This window comes from Taudactylus pleione, unplaced genomic scaffold, assembly GCF_031769625.1.
Source record: "Taudactylus pleione unplaced genomic scaffold, aTauple2 ptg000086l, whole genome shotgun sequence".
NCBI classification, from domain to species: Eukaryota; Metazoa; Chordata; class Amphibia; order Anura; family Myobatrachidae; genus Taudactylus; species Taudactylus pleione.
Genome location: NW_028284488.1, coordinates 3480155 through 3502548, shown reverse-complemented (window position 1 = coordinate 3502548; position 22394 = coordinate 3480155). Strand labels below are relative to the sequence as shown.

At 45.6% G+C, this 22394-nt stretch overlaps 1 protein-coding gene across 4 annotated transcripts in view; it reads right to left on the bottom strand.

The window, feature by feature from the left end:
* Nucleotides 1-3585: 3585 nt before the first annotated feature.
* The window catches only part of TSPAN33 (tetraspanin 33), a 106516-nt gene continuing 87707 nt past the window's right edge, over nucleotides 3586-22394 (bottom strand). For 2 of the 4 annotated variants that reach the window (XM_088468874.1, XM_088468877.1), the window contains 4 exons: nucleotides 16130-16225; nucleotides 7546-7674; nucleotides 5969-6130; nucleotides 3586-5412 (listed from right to left, as the gene is read on the bottom strand). In XM_088468874.1, the coding sequence (XP_088325000.1) occupies nucleotides 5311-5412; nucleotides 5969-6130; nucleotides 7546-7674; nucleotides 16130-16225 (489 nt within the window). In that variant the 3' untranslated portion in view covers nucleotides 3586-5310. The remainder of the gene's footprint in view (nucleotides 5413-5968; nucleotides 6131-7545; nucleotides 7675-16129; nucleotides 16226-22394) is intronic. The other 2 variants (XM_088468875.1, XM_088468876.1) reach the window with 2 other exon arrangements.

Below are 22394 nucleotides of genomic sequence, written 5' to 3'. Positions count from 1 at the left end.
TGCCTAACCCTCCCTCCCCCTAGCCTAACCCTCCCGGGGGGGGGGTGCCTAACACCAAGTCCCCCCGGGTGCCCTAAACCTAACCCTCCCCCCCGCGGCTGTCCGCTCGCGGCGCCTGGCGTCGGGGAAATGTCAGGCGTCTACATCTAGATGCCCGGAATTTCATCCCTCGCCGGGATATGACAGCCGGGAAGCCTGCTGCCGGTATTAAGGCAGCCGGCTTCCCGATTTTATACCACACAGGGGGGCCTCCACCACTAGAGCACGGCACACTGACAAAAGCAATTTTCCCTGCTATCCTGGCCAAAGTGGGGAGTCAATAAGTTGAGATCTGCCCCAATATGACCCGCGAATGACGGGATTTCAGCACGAGGGGGCTGAACCTAATGAAGGGAACAGAAGCTGCATAAAATTTAAGTGTATGTGTACTGTTTTATTGTTTATATGTGTATGTCTGTGTTCATATGTGTATATATATTTATGTGTATATATGTGTATGTATGTAGATTGTAAGCTTGCAAGCAGGGCCCTCTTACCTCTATGTTTGTCGGTTATTACCCAGTTTTGTTCTATAAATGATTCCAATTGTAAAGCGCAACGGAATATGCTGCGCTATATAAGCAACTGTTAATAAATAAATGTATGTGTTCATGTGTATATGTGTTTGTGTGTATATATGTTGTGTATATGTGTTTATATGTTGAGTATATATATGTGTGTGTATAGATGTATGTGTTTGTGTGTATGTACAGTATGTGTTCATGTGTATATATATATATGTGTATATACAGAATGTGTATGTATGTTGTATATATATGTGTTATTGTATATGCATGTATGTTGTGTATATATGTGTATGTTATTGTATATACAGTATGTGTATATTGTATGTGTCAGTGTGTATATATGTGTATATGAGTGTATATATGTGTTAGTGTGAATGTATGTGTGTTAGTGTGTATGCTATAAATAATACATACGTTTGCTACATATATATATATATATATATATATATATATATATGTGGGTGTGTGTTTAACAGACACGTGTATATATAAAGATACATATGTGGAAACCTCCTCAGAAAATCCTGCCCAGTGTACCCTGTTCCCGGATGGGAGTTGAGCTGTCGCTGATCTGTGTTCTGAATGCACAGTTAGCACAGTCAGTGCTGCTGCATAGAGCGCAGAGCGGGTCCCGAGTCCCCTCATCGGCATCGCGTGACACATGTCCGTGACGCTGATCACCGATGTCGGGCTTCAGGAGCCGATCTGCGCTCTATAAAAGCAGCACTGACTGTGCTAACTGTGCATTCAGAACACAGAGCCAGAATGTAAGTAATCAGGAGGGGAAGGGGGTAGGCTTCATGTGGAGGGGGAGGGGTCGGCTCTATGTGGCTTGGTGAGGGCCCCCACAACTTAGTTGCCCCAGGGCCCCCACAAGCCTTAATCCGGCCCTTGTAGTACAGGGAATGGAAAAACACAGTATTGCTATACCCAACATTTGGGAAGAATGAAAGTCAATCCAAAATACAGATAGATCACTTATATGGTAGTATCATTCACAAATATATATGACAATTCTTAGATAGTTTCTGAAAATATTTGGGGCGAGAGTGCCATGGGTTGGTGGACCAAATAGAATTAGTTATGGTCAATGTGATAGGCAAAAGCAGTGCTGGTAGACGCCAATCATAAAATGTGGACAAACAGAAGCGTAACCCTGTCCAGCACCACATAACTGACCCTAAGGATGGCAGGTGAGCACAATTCACTTAATTTAATCATTTTTGCGGAGTGTCTCAATAAGACATTTTTAAGCTAGGGGTGCTGTGGACAAAAATGAGGAATACTCTTGGGTACCACTGGTTTAGAAGATGAAAAGTGAAGAACATACACAAAAAACTTCTGGGGGCATTTTCGGCACAGTCTGCAGTGAAATTAGAAACTAAAAGTAACTGGTTTTATATTAAGGGCCTTAATCAGCAGTGCACTGCTGAACGCAGATTCCCGATGGTCGGGAATCTGCACAGGCGCTGGACCCATACTGCACTTGTGCAGTATGGGTCCTGCGTGTTCGCACGCAGTCCGGCAGCAGACTGTCAGTGATTGACAGCCTGCTGCCATTTGTGGGCGGGAAAGGGCGGTGACTGCCTCTATTTCCCAAAAAACAGGCGTGACGCCGCCATTGGGGGGGAGGGAAGAGGCCAGGATCTCAGTCAGCTGACTGAGATTTCCTGGCGTCTTTGTAGCATCTGCGGCGGCCATCTTGCATGACCCCATGGGTTACTCAGCCTGGCTGATGTTATCGCAGATTATCCGATGCTGTGTCCTTGGACGGAGTTAGGATAAGTAATGCATGCGTGACACCTCCTGCTACATTACCATAATTGCAAGGACGGAATTGCAAAGCTGCTGGCGTATAGCTTTGCAATTCCGTCCTGTGCTGAATCAGGCCCTTAGAACAGTGAATTCTTAAACAATGTATATACACAAACTAGCATTTAAGAGAAAACGGTTATTAATAGCTTATGGTCCATTTTCTCAGGCAGTGGATAGCTAAAGTTTGTATTCTGACAGACACATTTACCATGTAAATTTGTGCACAGTCACATGGAAATAAAGACATTACATTGTCTTAACTCTATAATGCAGGCTATAGAAAACTGACATGTAATATCCTTCACCAGAGTCTACTTTGCACATACAGAACTAGTGTAAATGCAGTTATTTGCCCATGTGCTAAGCTGCATGCATCTATGACATCACAGCCCCCATTCATATGCTTTGCTACAGAGCTGTAACTAGACTTTTTGGTGCCCTGTGCCAGAAAGAGCATTAGCGCCCCCCTTATTTTTCCAAGGGACATAATGCACCCAAAAAAGGGCCATGGCTTCATGGGGAAGGGCCAGGGAAGAGATAGGGGAGACCAGGAGATGCTGGGGATGAAATAAGAGGAAGTTACAAGCAAGAATGATAATAAACAGAAATTTGACAGGCCCAAACAGCGCCCCCTGACCTGGCACCGGCCGGACTACTCTAGCTACGGCCCTGCTTGGTTACATAGCTGTCATCCTTATCAGCACGCATGTGAACAAGCCATATCCTTAGTGCAAGAGATCTGTATGAAATCAGATGGATTCCAGTGCACGTGTAACTCACTGCAACATGCATCTCTGCCTACATGCCCTTAATACAGGGGTGGACAATAAACGGCCCTCCAGCTGTTGTTGAACTATAAATCCCAGCATGTCTTGCAACAGTTTTAGCATGACCAAATAGAAAAACTGTGGCATGGATGTATAGTTCTACAACAGTCGCTTGTTACCCACCCCTACCTTAATATGTCCTCGCATGCACTTGACCCATTACCACCCAGTTATACCCATTCAGCTGCAAGTGGGGATGTTACCGAGATGAGGGAGTAAATTTACTAAAGTGAGTTATTTTAAAAGTGAGTTTTAAAAGTGATGTTGCCTATAGCAACCAATCAGATTCTAACTATTATCTTCTAGAAGGTGCTAGTTAAATGTTAAGTAGAATCTGATTGGTTGTTTTTGGGCAACATCACTTTTAAAACTCACTTTTAAAATAACTAACTTTAGTAAATTTTCCCTCGAGGACTCTGAATCACCACTAGGCGTGTATGCTCGGCTACAGAGCATGTGCAGTGCGAAAAACTATAAGATCCGTCTGCAATACAGACTTGCATGCAACTCTGCATCAGGATTGTTTCAATGCAACCTCACATTTGGGGTTAGCAATGCTTCTATTAGATATGTTATGCTTTGTTTCATACAAAAAGAACAACATTAATACTATCAAACAATGTCCAACTCCTTTTGTATGGAGATAGAGGGCTTGCAGCCACCTGCTGACCTGGAAACGCCCCTCTGGTGTCCTTTGAATGTCATTGGTATATCTCGCCCCATGAATCAAAGTCTTATTTGTGGATTTTTAAGCAATACGAGGAGCATGAGTGTGCTCGGCTTGTATTCACCTTGGCGCCCCCCCCAATCTGTCTGGTTCCTCCCATTAGAAGAGGCAGATTTGTACATGTGTCATAAACAAGTTATACATACACACTTGTATACACTAAGGGCCAAATGTAATAGGGTGAGAGGGTAGACAATGTGAGAGTTTAGCAGTAAACTCTCACACTTTTTAAACTCAGCCAATGTAATAGAGTGTGAGAACATACAAACTCACGTTTGTCAGACTCCCAATGTAATAGTGAGAGGTTACTGTTAAACTCTCGTTTTCTAAACTCCCTCCCTATTACATTTGTCCCTAAATCTGATAACTTAATTAAAACATAAATAAGGCTGGTCTGGGCAGCGGTAGTAAGTAAGGGAGTAGCTGTGATGGTGTAGCACACAGGGACAAGTTATCCTTTTTCTTTGACTATAACAGTTGACACATAGGGCCTGATTCTGAGGTGGGGGCAGAATGCCGCGTCTGATTTTCAAACAACTGAGGTGCCCACTTGCAGCATCTTAAGGCAGTGGATTTCCATCACAATCAACCGCGCCATCAAAACTTGCACTAGCCCTATGGCGGTAGAGGTCTTTCAGAGTATGACCGCCTGACGTCGCTGGACGCAGCCACCATCAGTGACATGCCAACATCGGCTTCACCCCACCCTTACACTCTCCCCCATTACCGCCCAGGAGCGCCACTAAAATTCTCAGACTATGTCCGATTCTATGTTGCGTTTGTGTATGCAGACAATCGGGAAGCATGCGCGGTGCGACTTGGACGCATGGAGCATACATAATAAAAAGCCCATTTGTGAGTGATATTGATGCTGTGTCCGCCTCTGAATCAGGCACGTAGCCTCTTGTGAAACCCAATGTATGTAGTCACTCACTGCCTGTTACTTGTGTAGTGTTCCAATAATGCGTATGTTGTCCCTGCAAGAATGTGCCAATGGTTCAGCTTTATATGTTGCAGTATGACATCCACCAATTGTATAAATGTAACAAAGCCGATATCATCAGTGTAATCGTGCAAGCTATGTGGTCTTCAGTGTTAAAAGTGTAACAAAAACAATGGCAACTCCACACAGGTGTTGCCATCTTGCAATTTGACCTTGAAATCTTTAGTCCTTGAAATACAATATATAATACAACAAGCACAAAGTAACAGTCGATCGTACAGCTCTGCTCCGGCTTTTATGAGAGTAGTATCCTGAAGCCGTGTCCTGTCATGTGACTTCATTACACTGTATCCAGAGTCCTTAGCGGCTCATACCTGCTTGCTCTGCTGCTTCTGTTTATAGCAGTGTTGGGCGCACACACTTGTCCCTCTGTCAGTACCAAGGGTCTGATGTGTGCTGCTGGTTATACCACTGAAGTTTTACCTGGTCTCTGATCTGGTTAATAAGAACCTGGGAAAGTAGAATTCCAACTAGCTATTGTAAAGGAAAAGAAAAGAAATGAAAGAATGTACAAATAAAATAAATAAATAGCCTCAGTGTTTGGTGTCTTTTAAATCAACACATTCACATCATATTAAAAAAAAACCCTTCTTATCTTAGGAATTATGTGTGTGGTGTATATACACACGGACAGGCCTTAGAGTGCAGAATTCCTCCAGTGAATGTTTATTTTGCTAGTTACTATGGACCCGTTGCTAGCTATGTAAAAGACATTCAAATGTCATATGTAACATGTCAATATATCGGACATTGAAAAGTAACCTCAAGTGAAGCGATTCTAAACATGCATCAATATTATTGTGACATAAGTATGATCTGACATAAATATGACCAACTAGGCGAAATGTATAATTTGCATTGTAGGTTACTACCCTACAGTCAGACGCCTGCATTGAGACACATGTTGGTTTTATGTGATACTATCAGTTAAAATATTTTGTGAATTGAGACAATTATTTTAGAAGTATAACTCCAATATTCAAGAAGACAATAACACAAGCTTTTGTGACTAATCACAGTAAAGTATTACCTGTGGAATTGCTAGACCCAGTGCGACCCCTCCCAGTAAGAAAAGGTTACTATGCAGCCAGTTAACCAGCTTGTCGATGCAGCCATTGGTATGTATATACTCTCCTGCCTCCAAGTAGTCTAGAGTCTGTATTCGGTAGCCGCACATGGTATTTATGACTGCCTGTAAAGAGAACATGGTTGGATCTTCAAAGTGTAAAGTTAGTGATGCTCACTGCAGAAAATATTGGGTAAAATAAAGACAGAATACTATTATCTAAACAGTGTTCAGCAGCCCGAGATGTCAATATTTAAAGTGTAACAATTGGTCGATGGCCATCCCTAATCAGAAGGCTCTCAGCACACAGCTCAGGGAGAAGTACAGTGGGCCCGATTCAGAGGCAGATGCCAAAAGCCACAGGAGGAGTCTTGTGTAAAAAGATGCCCACTGCCGGCTTCTCTCATCCGCTGGCTGTGTCCTAAGATGCAGCATCGGATCAACATCGCGACTACCGGTCGCATCATCGGACATCTGAGTGGCCCTAAGGTTCCTCAAAATGTCCATCGCATCTAAGCTGGCAAGGCCAGTTAATCTGCGTCATAAGACGAAGGCACTGACTAGGCAAGCAGCTTTTGTTTTGTGGGAGTGCCAGTCAATTTTGTGCAACGCTCCCCATCTCCACCCCCAAGCAGCTGCAGAGTGTCACTCATGCTGCGGCTTACAGTGCACTGTGACCAACAACGCAGCAGTATTGAGGCATAAGCGCAGTCCTCTAAACATCGGCCAACACCGTAAAAAACAGAACAGTGTCCACATCTGAATCAGCCCCAGTGTCTGGCTTCTTGTGAACCTACCTTCCAGCACTGTCAGTGTGTCTGTCTGTCCTGTGAGCCAGCAGTCTGTGTGTCTGTCTGTGAAGTGTGTCTGTTCCACAGCACTCTGTGTCTCTCTGTCCTGTCAGTGAGTGTGTCACCCTGTAAGCACCTGCTTTAGTTTCTGCATGTCCTTGTCAGTGATTCCATCTCTCAGGCCTGTCTGTAAGTCCTCTAGTCCTGTTAGTAGCCGCTGCACAGGATAACTTGCTTTTGTGTTGCAGGGTGGCAATCAACCACTCAACCACCACCAACCAATCAACAACCACAAAGCATGTGTGACTATTTGTAAATTTGTACGTTTACAGTATTTGTTATAAGGGCTCAATCACACTATGACCACATAAAATAATAGCATTTTAGTTGTAGTCCAGATAGGCATCGGTCACATGGCGGATGCAGAAAGAACTACAATCTATATGGTAAATGTACATACAGTACTTACTGCAGTGCTGAACATATCTGAAACATACAGTGTGGTGGGTGCAGCTAACTAATGCAGGTAACATTTTATTTTGTAGTGTGTAAAAACCCTTTTAGCTATACTACTAATATCACTAGATAAGACAATGTAAATAAGCTACACTTTGGGAATCAACCATTCTTGTTATATTTTGAAAAAATGTAAAGTACAAAATAAATGACTGTTTCATGCTTACAGCAGCAGTTTTTCTTTGCTTTGCATGCTGAATAATCTGCCAGCTATACAACATTAGAAACACTTACCTGGTCTTCACTATGCAGGCAGCAGGAGTAGGGCACTGCGCATCGCTCTCTACTCTGGTTTTCTGAGGAACAGTTGAAGTATATGTTCTGGGACCAGTCCTTGTAGGAGATGCCGCCGCAACAATTAAACTGGTAAAAGAGAATAAAAACAAAGAGCAACAATTTATGGTGAAATAGAAGAAGCATTCAACCATTTGGTGCAGTTTGTTGGCATCCAAACAGAGACACTGATATATGTGCAAATGAGCTATAGGGGCTGATTCAGAGCTGTATGTAAACCCGATTGTTAGCGTACAACTCTGAAGGTGGCCGATCGGCACATGCCCAGGATCTGTACTGCACATGTGCCGATCAGTATCTGCAAGCTCGCTCGCAGAGCCCAGATGCCACAGCCACAATCCCCTCTCCAGCAGAGAGAGAGTAGTTTATTTGATCCCCACTAGACACTATGCTGTAGATTCCTGTTGAAAACTTCAATGAAAATGTATCCTGTAGTATGAATGTATAAAGTACTGAGGGCCTGATTCAGAGCCGGACGCTATTTGTGCTCGCTCGTTCAGAAAATAGGGGTGGCTATTCTAATGAACCGTTCGCTCTTTGCGGTCTGTTTACGCCTCTAGGTCTGAACGGGCGAACCAAACATGCGGTCGTTTTTTGGAAAACTACGCCCCCTGGCCGCTCGCATCCTACGTCATGTCCGCTATTTATTAGATTAATCGAGTACATCGACCAGCGTATGAACTGCTCGCTATTCTTGTGGTTGGTTTTTCCTACCGCAATCTTGTGAGCAGTTCTGACTATAAAATAACCCAGTGACATGGTCAATGACGCTGCTGTATTAATTATGCACACCCATAAAACGCCCGTTTTGACCTTTAAGCACGCCTGCGTTCAGATCTCCACTCCCCATTTTCAAGCACCTTCCCCTGTTACCACCCACATACGCCTCCTCATGTCACTCAAAATAGCAGGCATTCGCTATTTAGCGAACGATTTTCAGCCGCACTGACTGGTTCGCGCATGCATATTACGATCCGTACGCATGCGCAGTTGTGCAAACATCGCTCGGAATGAATGAGCGGCCGCTTACGAGCGGCTCTGAATCAGGCCCTGAGATCTTATGTGTAAAGGGCAATTTCTGGGAACACAGACTCAAAAATGGTTAAGTCTCCACTAATCACAAATGATTACTGTTTTATTTCAACTTATAGCAGGACAGAAAATCTCTGCAACCAACATTAAAAAGCCTAAAACCTTAATTATGTTTAGTATACCATGAAATATAGGCCCTCATTCAGACCAACTCGCGAGTGGGTCCATGGTCCCCACTGCGCATGCGCACGACGGAGGGAGCTCCGTCGTGCGCATGCGCGAGACCCGACGAGCGAAGGACTTTCCTTCGCTCTGAGTGTCTCATCAAAGGGGGCGTGCTGTCGATGGTGACTGACAGCACGCCCCCTTTGGTGGGCGTGCCTGCCAGACGGAGGCGTTCCCAAGGGAACGCCTACCGTCTGAAGCCGGCCCCACTGACATCACTAGTGATGTCAGTGGGAGTGATTTTGGCTCTGATAGAGCCAAAATCACTCGTGGCCTTGCGGTTGAAAAACCCAACCGCAGGCTTTTGCTCGCAGTTTCGATGGTCGCGATGGTCAAGACCATCGCGACCATCAATTTGCACGCTCGTATATGCTGCGGGTGGTGACCCACAGCTATACGAGCGTCCAGGAGGACGCTCCATATTAATGGAGGTGGGCCCTGATTCAGAGCGAGCGCTCTGGTCAGAGCGTCCGGCTCTGAATCAGGGCCATAGTTCATAGAAAAGTATGATAAAGCCTTAGCTATAATTAATGAAGCCACTTCTAAAAGTCCTTAGTTTGGGGGTGTGTGGCATGCTAGCCTACTATGGCGGATGCAATTCCTCAGTGCTTCGTGACTGTTTGGCACTAAAGGGTTTATGTATTGAGCAGTAGACCAGTGGAGAAGTTGCCCATAGCAACCAATAAGCTTTGAGGTAACATTTATCAAGTACATCCTATAAAATGCCTCCTCCTGGTGCCTTTGGGTAGTGTATCTGCCCGCTGCCACTCTCCTTCACTACTGACTGCAACTTATTCATGCTAGTGGGGTCCATGGAACGTAACTAGGTGCGTCGCTCACCCAGGGCCCCTGCATCTGGCTAGCTCCAGACATGCAGAATTTATAGTAATAGTAAATTGTAAAGAGATTTAAGATACAAGTTATCTGGGTGTGTTATCTCCTGTATGAATGATTGTACAGTTTTATAAAAGGTTTCCAGATGAGTTTTACATTTCAAGAATAGTACAGCTTTCACAAACAAATGTTTAAATCCCATTAATTACCAGATGCCATAGGTTAGGCAATTAGATTTGAGCCAAAGCAAATAAATTGTTTGTACATTCACTTAAGTATTGAAAAGAGCTTCGGCATTTGAATGGAAAAATAGAAATTCAGTCACCATTATAGGTCAATATCAGAAGAAAGGTGTAAAGTAACACTAGTCGATTTTGTTTGTGGGCACCCATTAATTATCACAACCAATTAAACCAGGTTTAGCCGTGTAAAATGGCTAAACCTGTCTAAAGTCTTGGTTAAGGCGCAAACCATGGACATTCTGAACATTTGTGCTCGCATTCTAAGGAGGAGGTCGGGCAGAAATGCCGGAGCCTGTTTGTGCTGGTATGGAGCAATTGCTCCGTAAGGCGCCCAGCACTGACAGCCGTTGGCGCTAACAATTGATTCATCTCCTAATCGCTATGTTTGGAAAAAAACAAACAGCACAACGCTGTAAACCACACCATACCTACTGTGAAGCATGGTGGTGGCAACATTATGTTGTGGGAGTGTTTCTCTTCGGGTGGCAGTCGGGAAGCCGGCGGACCTAGTCCCGACCGCCGGCTTCCCGACTGTCTAATCCCGGCAAGGGTCTAAAGACAGGCGTCAAAATCCCAACGCCTGTCATTAGACATACGGCGGAAGACAGATGCAGGGCATCCCGATCAAAGGAACGCCGGGCGCGGATAGCCGTGGGAGGAAAAGGGGGGGGGGGGGAGGTGGAAGGTTAGGGTCCCCAGGAGGGACTTAGGGTTAGGCACCCACCTGGGAGGTTAGGGTTAGGCTAGGGGAAGGGGGGGTTAGCGTTAGGCACCCCCGGGGGGAGGTGAGGGTTAGGCACCCCTAAGGGAGGGTTAGGGAGTAGAATAGGTTGGCAAATACTTACCTTAGGACGATCGGGATTTTCACTGCTGCCGGGATTCGAACCACCGGCCATGCGTCCCGCGGTAAATCATACCGATTCCTTTCTCTTCAGCAGGGACTGGGCAATTGGACAGGATTGAACGAAAGATGAATGCTGCCAAGTACACCCAAATTCTTAAGGAAAACCTGTGGTACTCTGCTAACAGCTGAAGATGGACAGGTGGCTCACCTTCCAGCATGATAAACAACCCTAAACAGAACACCAAAAAAACAAGACAGTGGCTTAAGGATAGGAAGGTGAATGTGCTGGAGTGTCAGAGCCCTATCATAAATACAATAGAAAATGGATGGACTTGAAGAAAGCAGTCACTCGCCTCTCACCATGAAATTTTACTGAAATGTAAAAATTCTGCAAACAAGAATAGGAAATATTCCCCAATCTAGGTACTCAAAGCTCTTAGAGACATATCCAAACAGACTAATGGCTGTAAATGCAGCAAAAGGTAGATCTAAAAATTATTGATTCAGGGGACTGATCACTTTTCCAACCAGGTTATTCTAGTTTTTCATTTTATATTTTAACTGTTGCCTTTTTTTCACGAGTTGACTGTAGTAAGGCTAAATGTGCAACTAAAGCTGGAAAAGTTTTGATTTAATTTATTTTATTTCCCAGGGTGTAATGCAACATAAGGAGTGGGTATGATGATTTTCTGTAAGCACTGTATGATCTTTGAACCATTTTCACCTCTGCACCCTGTAAGAGAGGAGTTGCAATATTCGTTCGTAACCATGTTCCCTCTGTGGCCAGCTCCACTTATAACAATCCGGATAGTCCTAATAGTCATTGGTAAACTTAGGTCTGAGATGGTTACACTTGTTTCTATTCATGCCCCTAACCAGGGCCAGGGTTGTTTCTTCTTTGAGACTTTTAGAAATATTGGGTGCGTCATGCAAAGACAACTCATCATTGGTGGGGATTTTAAATTAGTTCTCAACCCATCTCTGGACAAATTTGGTCCCCACACTAAACATTCTGATTTATAACCTTCCCATGTGCTCATTGGTTGTGTACACCACTTAAATATAGAAGAAACAATACACTGCGCTCAGCTATGATAGTAATGTATATGTCAAACTGTAGATTTGTAGTATAATATAATCTATAGTATTTGGAGGTACTGTTCTTAATTGAGATACCCTGGTGTGCTCGAACAATATATTAATCTAGGTAAATAATAGAAGGTGATAGGGATGAAAAAGATCAAACAGAAAGAAAATAATATATTACTACTATAGACTTAAAGTCTATGTATGTCCTGTTATTGACAGGATGATGAGTTAATGATTACCTTTCAATTGAAGAGAAAGAAAAAATGCTTTAATGATATGAAGCAGATAATTACAAATGAATAAACATATATCTTTGATAACATATATGTGGTAAAATATGTACCAAAATATGTATGTTGACAAGAGTTAAAACTAGGAGAAAAAAAATCAACCATATGAATAAAGCTGCAATGGATTAAAGTTCATGGGTGCACGGTCTCCTAATAAGTACCAGTAAGTCTGATGAGTCAGATTGATTGGGTTGAAAGATGAATATGCGTTGAGGTGATGGAAGTAATCAGCGGCGTCCCGCTGTTGATGAACAGTGTGTAAGCGCTAGTGGCCCGGGGAGATCTTCTCGAGGAAAGGTAGTACGGATCAGATCGGCAGTTGAAGGGTGAATCTCAACGGGCTGTCAACTCCTGGTGCCTGTGCCAGCAGCGCATCTATGGTGAGGCGTCTGCCCGCAGTGCACACAGGAGTTGCTGCTACGTCTAGGGAGATGTTGACGGTTAGGGCTCGCTAAAGCCGTTCCCCGTGCACCTCCTCCACAATGGAGACTTACCTTCCTGTGCCTTGCCGATAACCGCTCCTTCCTCTTGCCGGCACTGGTGTCTTGCGGCGCAGGTTCTTCTTCCCTCTCGGTGGTCTTCTCAGTCAGGTCACGTGATCGCTCCTTGTCCTGATTGCATCTGGTGCTTCCGGGTTCTGTCGCGTGAACGGGAAAGTCTTACTTCACACGTGTGGATAAACTGTCTGTTTGAGTAGCAGCAATAGAATGATACGGGGATTTCTCCTTTCGATGTCTAAATAGTAATGGGGTCTCAAACGCGTTTCAGCCGTAATAGCCTTTATCCAGGAGTTCATGTGAATAGAGTCAGCTATTATCTTTTTATACTGCAGCTCGCCACAACCAAGCTTCATCTCAGGGCCTGATTCAGAGCCGGACGCTCTGACCAGAGCGCTCGCTCTGAATCAGGGCCCTCCTACCTCAACTTGGAGCGGCATCATGGACGCTCACATAGCTGTGGGTTACCACCCACAGCTATAGCGAGCGTCCATGATGATGGTCGCGATGGTCAAGACTATCGCGACCATCGGGCTTGCGACGAGACCCTGCGGTAGGGTCTCGCTGCCGCAAGCCCTGGAGTGATTTTGGCTCTATCAGAGCCAAAATCACTCCCACTGACATCACTAGTGATGTCAGTGGGGCCGGACCCAGACAGTAGGCGTTCCCACGGGAACGCCTCCGTCTGGCAGCCACGCCCCCGGCCCGCCCACCAAAGGGGGCGTGCTGTCAGTCACCATCGACAGCATGCCCCCTTTGGTGCGAGACCCATAGCGACAGCTTGGCTGTCGCTATGCGGGTCTCGCGCATGCGCACGACGGAGCTCCCTCCGTCATGCGCATTAGGGCACCATCGACCCGCTTGCGAGCGTCCTGCGCTCGTGAGCGGGTCTGAATTAGGCCCTCAGTGCGCAGGTTTCCCCCCCCTTTTTTCTTTCGTGTACACCACTTACCCCTATTTGACACACAGCGTCTCAATCAATCCATTGCTAAAGATTTCACACCTTACTTGGCTCCACAATGTGTATATTTTCACATCAAAGTACCCTTTGTCTCCAATCTTTAGTGCATGCGTTTTTTTTTTCTGCAGACATTCTCTTGGTTGGACTACTCTGGAGTGTCTGACTTTATAGATGTCTTTAAGCCCCCCCACATAATAGTAGGCACTGGAATCTTGACGAGTGACTCTTGCTGAGCCACTCAACACAAAGAAATTAGAGAGACTATTAAATAATTTTTTTGAGTTTAATGTCCCAGACAAGGTGGCCCCCGGCTCGATTTGGGGAAAGGGGAATGGGGACGGACACTAAGCCACTATGCGGGGTAGAATTATTAGCAAAGCCTCTGCGCTGAAATAGCTTACTGCACCAGAGATATCTTCTCTTAAAACTGTAATTGCACCAGCTATCGCCCTTGGACGAGCTCCTTGGTCGGTTCAGTAACCTTAAATGCCAACTCAGTGATATCCTATGCTATAAGGCTGTTAACACACTGAAATAGATCCAAAAGCATTTCTATGATCATTAAGAAAAAAGCAGATTCTGTGTGCAAGCTCTGGCAGAAACAGGAGCTGGGCCTGACCAACAAGCTTAAACGTAACCATTTTGGTCTATCAATGTTTGACCCATTTGAAAATTGCATAATATTGCAGGCAATATTAGGAGTCCTTTCCTCAATGTTCCTCACCCACGCATTATGAAGATGAGCTGTTAGGCCCTTTCCTCACACTGACTGCTTTCTACAGTCTGACACACACAGAGCGTTCCTCAAATTGGATATTACACTTGAGCAAACTCAGGTTGCGATAAAAAATCTCAACATTATCACTTAAATATTACAAGAAATCGGGGGACACTAGGCAACATACAGTAATTGCTATTCCCAAACTGTAACTGCAGGCCAATCACACTTTTGAACTTTGATCTTAAAATTTATACAAAAATCTCCCTATCCAACAGGCTTCATCCCTGGCCGTCAGACCTTAAATAACACAAGGCGGACCATAGACCTGATCCGTTCCATTAGTCAACAAGCTTGCCCCGGATATGCTAGCCATTTATGATTTCTGTTCTCAGGTCGACGGGTTTCCACAGTAAGTTTCTAAACAGAATTCTAATCTTGTGTCATTCCCAATCTGCGTCTCGGACGGTCAATAGTGTCGTCTTCTTCCCCTTCTGGATTTGAAATACATAAGGGCCCCCCTTTCCCCACTTATGTTTGCCTTAATAACAGAGGGCCTGATTCAGACCCGCTCGCGAGCGCTTGCAAGCAGGTCGATGGTGCCCTAGTGCGCATGCGCACGATGGAGGCTGCACCGTCGTGCGCATGCGCGAGACCCGGCTAGCGACGGGGAAGCCGTCTCTCCGGGTCTCGCACCAAAGGGGGTGTGCTGTTGATTGACAGCACGCCCCCTTTGGTGGGCGTGCCTGCCCAGACGGAGGCGTTCCCATGGGAACGTCTACCGTCTGGGTCCAGCCCCACTGACATCACTAGTGATGTCAGTGGGAGTGATTTTGGCTCTGATAGAGCCAAAATCACTCCAGGGCTTGCGGTCACCGAGACCCTACCGCAGGGTCTCGTCTTTTTGGCTGCTCGCCCACAGCTATGCGAGCGGCCAGGAGGCCGCTCCAAGTTTAGGTAGGAGGGCCCTGATTCAGAGCGAGCGCTCTGGTCACAGCGTCCGGCTCTGAATCAGGCCCAGAGACCCTTGCTTCCAGCTAAGATCCGTCTTCATCCACATATTCTGGTATCAGGGTGAGTGGTTCAGATCACAAGATAGCTTTATAAGCTGATGATATCCTGTTGGCATTTTCTAATCTGACTTTGCTTTCGGAAAAATATTAAATACTTATAAATTGTGAAGAACGGTCAACAACTTTTCCAAGCCCATTTTCCCCAACCTTCGCTCTAATATTAAAGCTGTATTAGATAATTGGTAATCCTTTTACATCTCCTGGCTAACAGTACACATCACTCTTAATCCAACAATAATAGTGAGAGGTGCGTGTTTGAATCCATAGTTGAATGATCTGACCGGGTAAACAATTTATTGGCCAGGCAACAGTTAGGGACACAAAATTGCTTGTTTTATCAAGTGAATCTTCTCTACACATGTTTGAATCTAATAACAAAAAGTATTCCTCTAAAGACATGCTAACTATTGTATTAAAATTAAAGTCTGTACTTACATTTCCAGCTTTTCTAAAGGTGCTCACAATATCATTCGCTAAGAATGAGCTCCTTTAAATGAATAAAATATTTTGTAAACCTGGAGAAAAACTGCATTAACAAGTGGTAATGGAGCCACATGTGGCCAAACTGAACAGAAGTCCTGACCCTAGAGTGGCAGGATTGTGCTGTACCTGGAAAGTGTAAGTTATACAAGAGGTGTAGAATACAGGTTAACTAATACTATCTTTTTTGTTCTTTAAAACATACATTCCTCTACAACAGCTGCAACAAACAAACTCACCTCTCTTTGCCCAAAATCTATGAGATTCTGTAGGTCAAGATCCTCCCTGTAGTGTAAAATAGCATTACTGATCACTTCACTGACCCTGCCACGAGCCTGTAAGAGAACACATTATCCATGATGCAGTAAGACACGGTAACCAATAACTACATGATCTGCTTTCACGTTCAACCATATCACCTGTCTGAATATAGCTTTTAATAAACATAATTTGATTCATTTTAAAATAATAATTGCATGACTATATAGTATTAAATTTTTCTGTTGCTTATGGTGGGACTACAGTCATTTTTATCATATAGTTGAATAACCACCACCTGGAAGCATAACAAAATTGTAGATTATGTGAAACATAGGTAAATGCATTTAAATGAAGGGTTTTCCTCTTCTCAAATAGACAGCTAAGGCAATTTACATAGAGCAAACTCCATATGTGTAATTCACCTGTAAAAAAATGTTAAAACAAATAATAAAAAAAACACATAAAAATACCACAAACATAGTGAAAAAACCCTTTAAAACAAATACTCCACAACACATCCCTTCTTGCTCACTTAGATCCAGGAAAAGGGGAACGGCATCACTTATTGTTTATTACAAAGATACAATTTATGATGATGGGGATGCGGTGAGCATCCCGACAAGCGGGATGCCGTCTTTTCCGGAACCCCGGCATCGCAATCCCGAACACCGGTGCCGAAATCCCGACATGACTCGGGATCCCGGCAGACGGCATCCCGATCGCAAGGACACCGCGGAAAGGAGAGTATCAGCTGCGGGGGTAGGGTAACTTAGGTTTAGGCGCCCCGGGGGGTGTTAGAGTTAGGCTGCGTGTGGGGGGAGGTTAGGATTAGACTCCGGGCAGGGGGGGTTAGGTTCAGGCACCATCTGTGGGGTTTAGGGTTAGGCACTAAGGGGGGAGGGTTAGGGACTTACCAGGGGGGTTAGGATGCAGGGTACGGAGGGTTAGTATTAGGGTACAGGAAAGGAGGGTTAGGGGGTAAGTAAGACAGGGGAACAGTACTCACCGTTTCCCTGTCGGGATTAGAACCTTCGGGATGTTGCTGTCAGGGTACTGACAGCCGGCATCCTGTCCAACGGTATTTCATACCGATTCCGAATGTAGTACATTGGCTTTTACCACATCCTGACCAATAAGTGAAAGGTTGAAAAGGAAAGGCTTGAATCTGTTATTCCACAGAGGAGCTCCTTTTATGAACGGTCTATGAAATTTGTTCTTTCACAAGTGAAAGCCTGCAAGACAGAATAGACCAGCCCCTGTATCTAGGTGAGCAACAAAGCATAATGCGGAGTAATAGGGAATGTGTCGGAGAGTCTATATTTAAATACAATTTTGTTTTAGGTCTCAGGTTTTTTTAACAAAATATTTACAGGTGGACTACAGGATCCAGCGGGACCTGTATGCTAGGGCATTCTGTCACTTAAAGTTATACAAGTGCTAGCATGCTCTGGCAGGCATTGGTACACTGGTACTTGTAGTTCTACAAATGCCAGCATACCCAAGCAGTTTAGACTTGCAAGGACCTGTAAACATTTTTAACTTTTTAAAACCCCACATCCACTGCCCAGGGGTAAGTGGGAAGAGCCCTAGCATGTTTTTTTTGTAGGCCAGATTCCACTAGGGAATGCATCTTCGTATTGAACAGGCTAAGGATGGTAGATGCTATGGAAGGGGGACCCCAAGCTGCAATTTCTCTGCTATAGTGTCCCTGTGCCATCCTGTCAAAGCCGAATACCGGTAGTGTCTTTTTCTGGGTGACCCCAAACTGTTTGTACTCCTGATTTTGCTGCTACCAGCCTAGGATGTCAGTGCTAATGCTGGTTATACATTTTGTGTTTGTTACTTTTTGTGACCTGCAAGAAATAAAAAAAGTCATCATCATCAAAATGTTGAGGATGACTGTTGTATCACAGCATGATGATATGCTCATAGCATCCCATCATGTTTTACGCAAACTTGTACATTTACAGTCATATGCTGAGCTGCACGGATCTGAAGGACCCGTGTAGCACTACATAAAGGTGCGTTTATGCAAGGTTTGCTTGAGCTTTTTACTACAAAATGCAGCCAACTCTGCATCAGTATATTGTTTATCAGTAACTTTTGTCCAGTGCGCAAACTGCAGAAGTACATGATGACCCAGATGTTGCATGATGTACATCTGTTTTTGTGTGTTGCTTACAAAACTTTCACCACAGCTGTGTTTAAGGGAAATCTTACATGATAAACTGAATATATGGATGCAGGGACTTGTTTTGCTCCAGCAAAATGAATAGATGTTTTTGCTTGTCATAACAACCCCTGTGGTGAAGGTCCGGTGGTGTTAGTAAACATTGGAAACACGTGTATTGTTCATGTGATAGGCAGAAGATGCCTGCGCATTTTTAGCGGTGTCATAATCTCCACCTTCTTTCTTTGCAAATAACCACCTTTTTACAGAGTTAGCGTTAAGCTGGCCACAGACATAGCGATCTGCACACGATGAGCCCATGTGTACGATTTCCCTTGAAACTCTCCCTGGCAGCTCTGCACACGATTTGGTGTCCAATCTTCATACGATCTCTCCTGCAGTCAGACTGTCACAGTGCATCGCCTCCTAGATTGTCAGATCTGCCCTACTGCACGGCAGATCTGACGATGCGATGTGCGACCAGCGGGGACGCACATCGTCATCGTGAGTGGCTACTCATGATTTACTCTCAATTTGGCCATATTTTACACGATCTGCCGTTCCAATGAGTCGGAATCGGCCAGATCGGGTAAAATATCGCTATGTGTGTGGCCAACTTTAGCTGTGTTAGCTACTACTTTAATTGGAAATTTCTTTTTATTTTCTCACAATTTTGTGTATTTTGCTCATTTTATGAATGAAAATTACAAAGGTTGTGTGTATTTTGCGGAAATATGTAGGTTTGTCCAGGGTGGCCTCTTAGGCACACTGCGCCTCTTAAAATTTTGTATTTGTTTGTTTTACTTGCTTTAAGGTTAATAAATGTGGTTTGTGAATCAGATTTCTCTTTGTACATCCTAATGAACATTAGAATTTAGTTAATTAGGTGCTAATGACGATTTTATAACAGGCGCCTGTCACTGCACGGCGTCTGAACCTGGGAGTCCCAGAGGTGCGCCTGATGCAGGGTTAAGGTGCAATTTATGCTGGAAACACCCACATGAACGATGTACAGAAAACTTGTAACACGTGAAATATAGACAACCCTGATGACCCCTTAATCCCGTGATCTAGGTAAACAACAGGTAAAGCTGTATTTACAATGTATGTAGAAATACATGTAAATAACAAATAAATGTGACAGCAAGCAGTAATTTGTGTAATATCTCCTAATGGCCTGCGGGGTAGGATGCTCACTCACACGAACGCAGAGCTTAGCTACAGTTATATGTAGGCAAAGCAAACTTGTGATGCTTACACTGCTACATCACCATATATTTTATGTTCCTTTTCATCTACCAATTTAATAGATTGCCAGCCTTTATTTTCTGAAAAACTTTTTTTCTTATAGATTTAGGTGTAATGAAAAGTAAACACAGGAGGTCAAGGGGGGGGGGGTTCTTTTTTAACGAAAATGCTTTTTAAACCAGTGTTGCTGTGTGTGCCTTTATATCAGATACTATTATGGTACTACATATTCCAGCGGGTCCGCAACAGAATATAATCAATTTTTTTTTATAACCGTGGCTACATGCTATAGCCCTGTTGATGGTTAAACAGATTATTTATAAGCGGTTTTGTTTTTTATAACAGTAACAATACAGTGGCGGAAGTCCCGGAGACAATGGAGTCATTTGCCGCCAGGCGCCAGCCCTGAAGGGGGCACCTGGCTCCATTGTCCCCGGGAGCTGCATGCAGAAGGAGCGCCGCTGAACGGCGCTCCACCTCCATTGGCATAACTACGGAGGGTGCAGGGGGTGCTCCATTTGCCGGGCGCCTGCAGAGTGTATTACCAGCGGGCACCCGGCTCCTATTCAAACCCCCGGCGGCAGCCGGAGGATGGAGCTCCCTCCGTCTTCCAGGTCCCGCAGTGCACTATGGGAGTGACATCATGACGTCACTCCCATAGTGCCGAGGAGCTAACGCCGGGGATGGACGGCAGCAGCATTGGAGCGGGGATAAAGGTAAGTGGTTTTTTTTGTGTGTGTGTGTGTGTGCGCTCACTACTGGAGGCAACTACAGGGGCCTCACTACTGGAGGCAACTACAGGGGGCTCACAACTGGGGGCAACTACAGGGGGCTCACAACTGGGGGCAACTACAGGGGGCTCACTACTGGGGGCAACTACAGGGGGCAACTACAGGGGGCTCACTACTGGGGGCAACTACAGGGGGCTCACTACTGGGGGCAACTACAGGGGCCTCACTACTGGGGGCAACTACAGGGGGCTCACTACTGGAGGCAACTACAGGGGCCTCACTACTGGGGGCAACTACAGGGGGCTCACTACTGGAGGCAACTACAGGGGGCTCACTACTGGAGGCAACTACAGGAGGCAACTACAGGGGGCTCACTACTGGGGGCTCACTACTGGGGGCAACTACAGGGGGCTCACTACTGGAGGCAACTACAGGAGGCTCACTACTGGGGGCAACTACAGGGGGCTCACTACTGGGGGCAACTACAGGGGGCTCACTACTGGGGGCAACTACAGGGGGCTCACTACTGGGGGCAACTACAGGGGGCTCACTACTGGGGGCAACTACAGGGGGCTCACTACTGGGGGCAACTACAGGGGGCTCACTACTGGAGGCAACTACAGGGGGCTCACTACTGGAGGCAACTACAGGGGGCTCACTACAGGGGGCTCACTACTGGAGGCAACTACAGGGGGCTCACTACTGGAGGCAACTACAGGGGGCTCACTACTGGGGGCAACTACAGGGGGCTCACTACTGGGGGCAACTACAGGGGGCTCACTACTGGGGGCAACTACAGGGGGCTCACTACTGGGGGCAACTACAGGGGGCTCACTACTGGGGGCAACTACAGGGGGCTCACTACTGGGGGCAACTACAGGGGGCTCACTACTGGGGGCAACTACAGGGGGCTCACTACAGGGGGCTCACTACAGGGGGCTCACTACTGGGGGCAACTACTGGGGGCTCACTACTGGGGGCAACTACAGGGGGCTCACTACTGGGGGCAACTACAGGGGGCTCACTACTGGGGGCAACTACAGGGGGCTCACTACTGGGGGCAACTACAGGGGGCTCACTACTGGGGGCAACTACAGGGGGCTCACTACTGGGGGCAACTACAGGGGGCTCACTACTGCGGGGCAACTACAGGGGGCTCACTACTGGGGGCAACTACAGGGGGCTCACTACTGCGGGGCAACTACAGGGGGCTCACTACTGCGGGGCAACTACAGGGGGCTCACTACTGCGGGGCAACCACCGGGGGCTCACTACTGGAGGTACTGCATAGGAGGACCACTACTGGAGGCTTTGCCTAGGAGGACCATTACTGGGGGGCACTACATAGGCGGGCACTGCACAGGGGAACCACTACTGGGGGCATTGTATAAAAGGAACTGCATAGGGGGGGTGGCGGCAGCTGGGGCTGGCATAGGTGCTGCGGGGGTGGTACATTTTAATTTTGGGGGGGGGGGCACCAACATTTATCTTGCCTCCGGGCACCTGGGATGAAGTTACGCCACTGTAACAATACAATATTATAATGTCTGCCATATCTCTACCCTGGTTGCATCTATATGCTGTAGTTTAAGATTAATTTTTGTTAAGGTAATTGCACCTTAAACTGCATATGTCAAACCACAATTCTTTGCTACTGTACTTTTAAGGTTTACACAAAATCAGGTCCTTAATGTGACTCATATCTGCTGTAATGCAACATGTTAAATACCATTCCTTTATGTTACCAGGCATGTTTAACATTTGCTAAATATTTGCAGACATAGTCCCTTGCTGTTATACATGCACAGTCCTGCCAAACTCACCCTAGAGGATTTTGCACAGATTAATACATTAAAATTGTTATTCTCAATTTATAGAAAACCAACTTTTGCAGTGATGTAGAACAAAATAACTGATGTTACAGATAGTGCATCCAATGGTGTATAGTAATATAAGGGATCTCGCTGCTCCAATCTGACAGATTATAATGCCACCCTATGCAGAATTCAGGCATTATTCTTTAGTGTTTGTCATGGGGTGCAGTCAGGAAGCCGACGGTTGAAATCCCGCCGCCTGTCATTTTACCTACGCCGG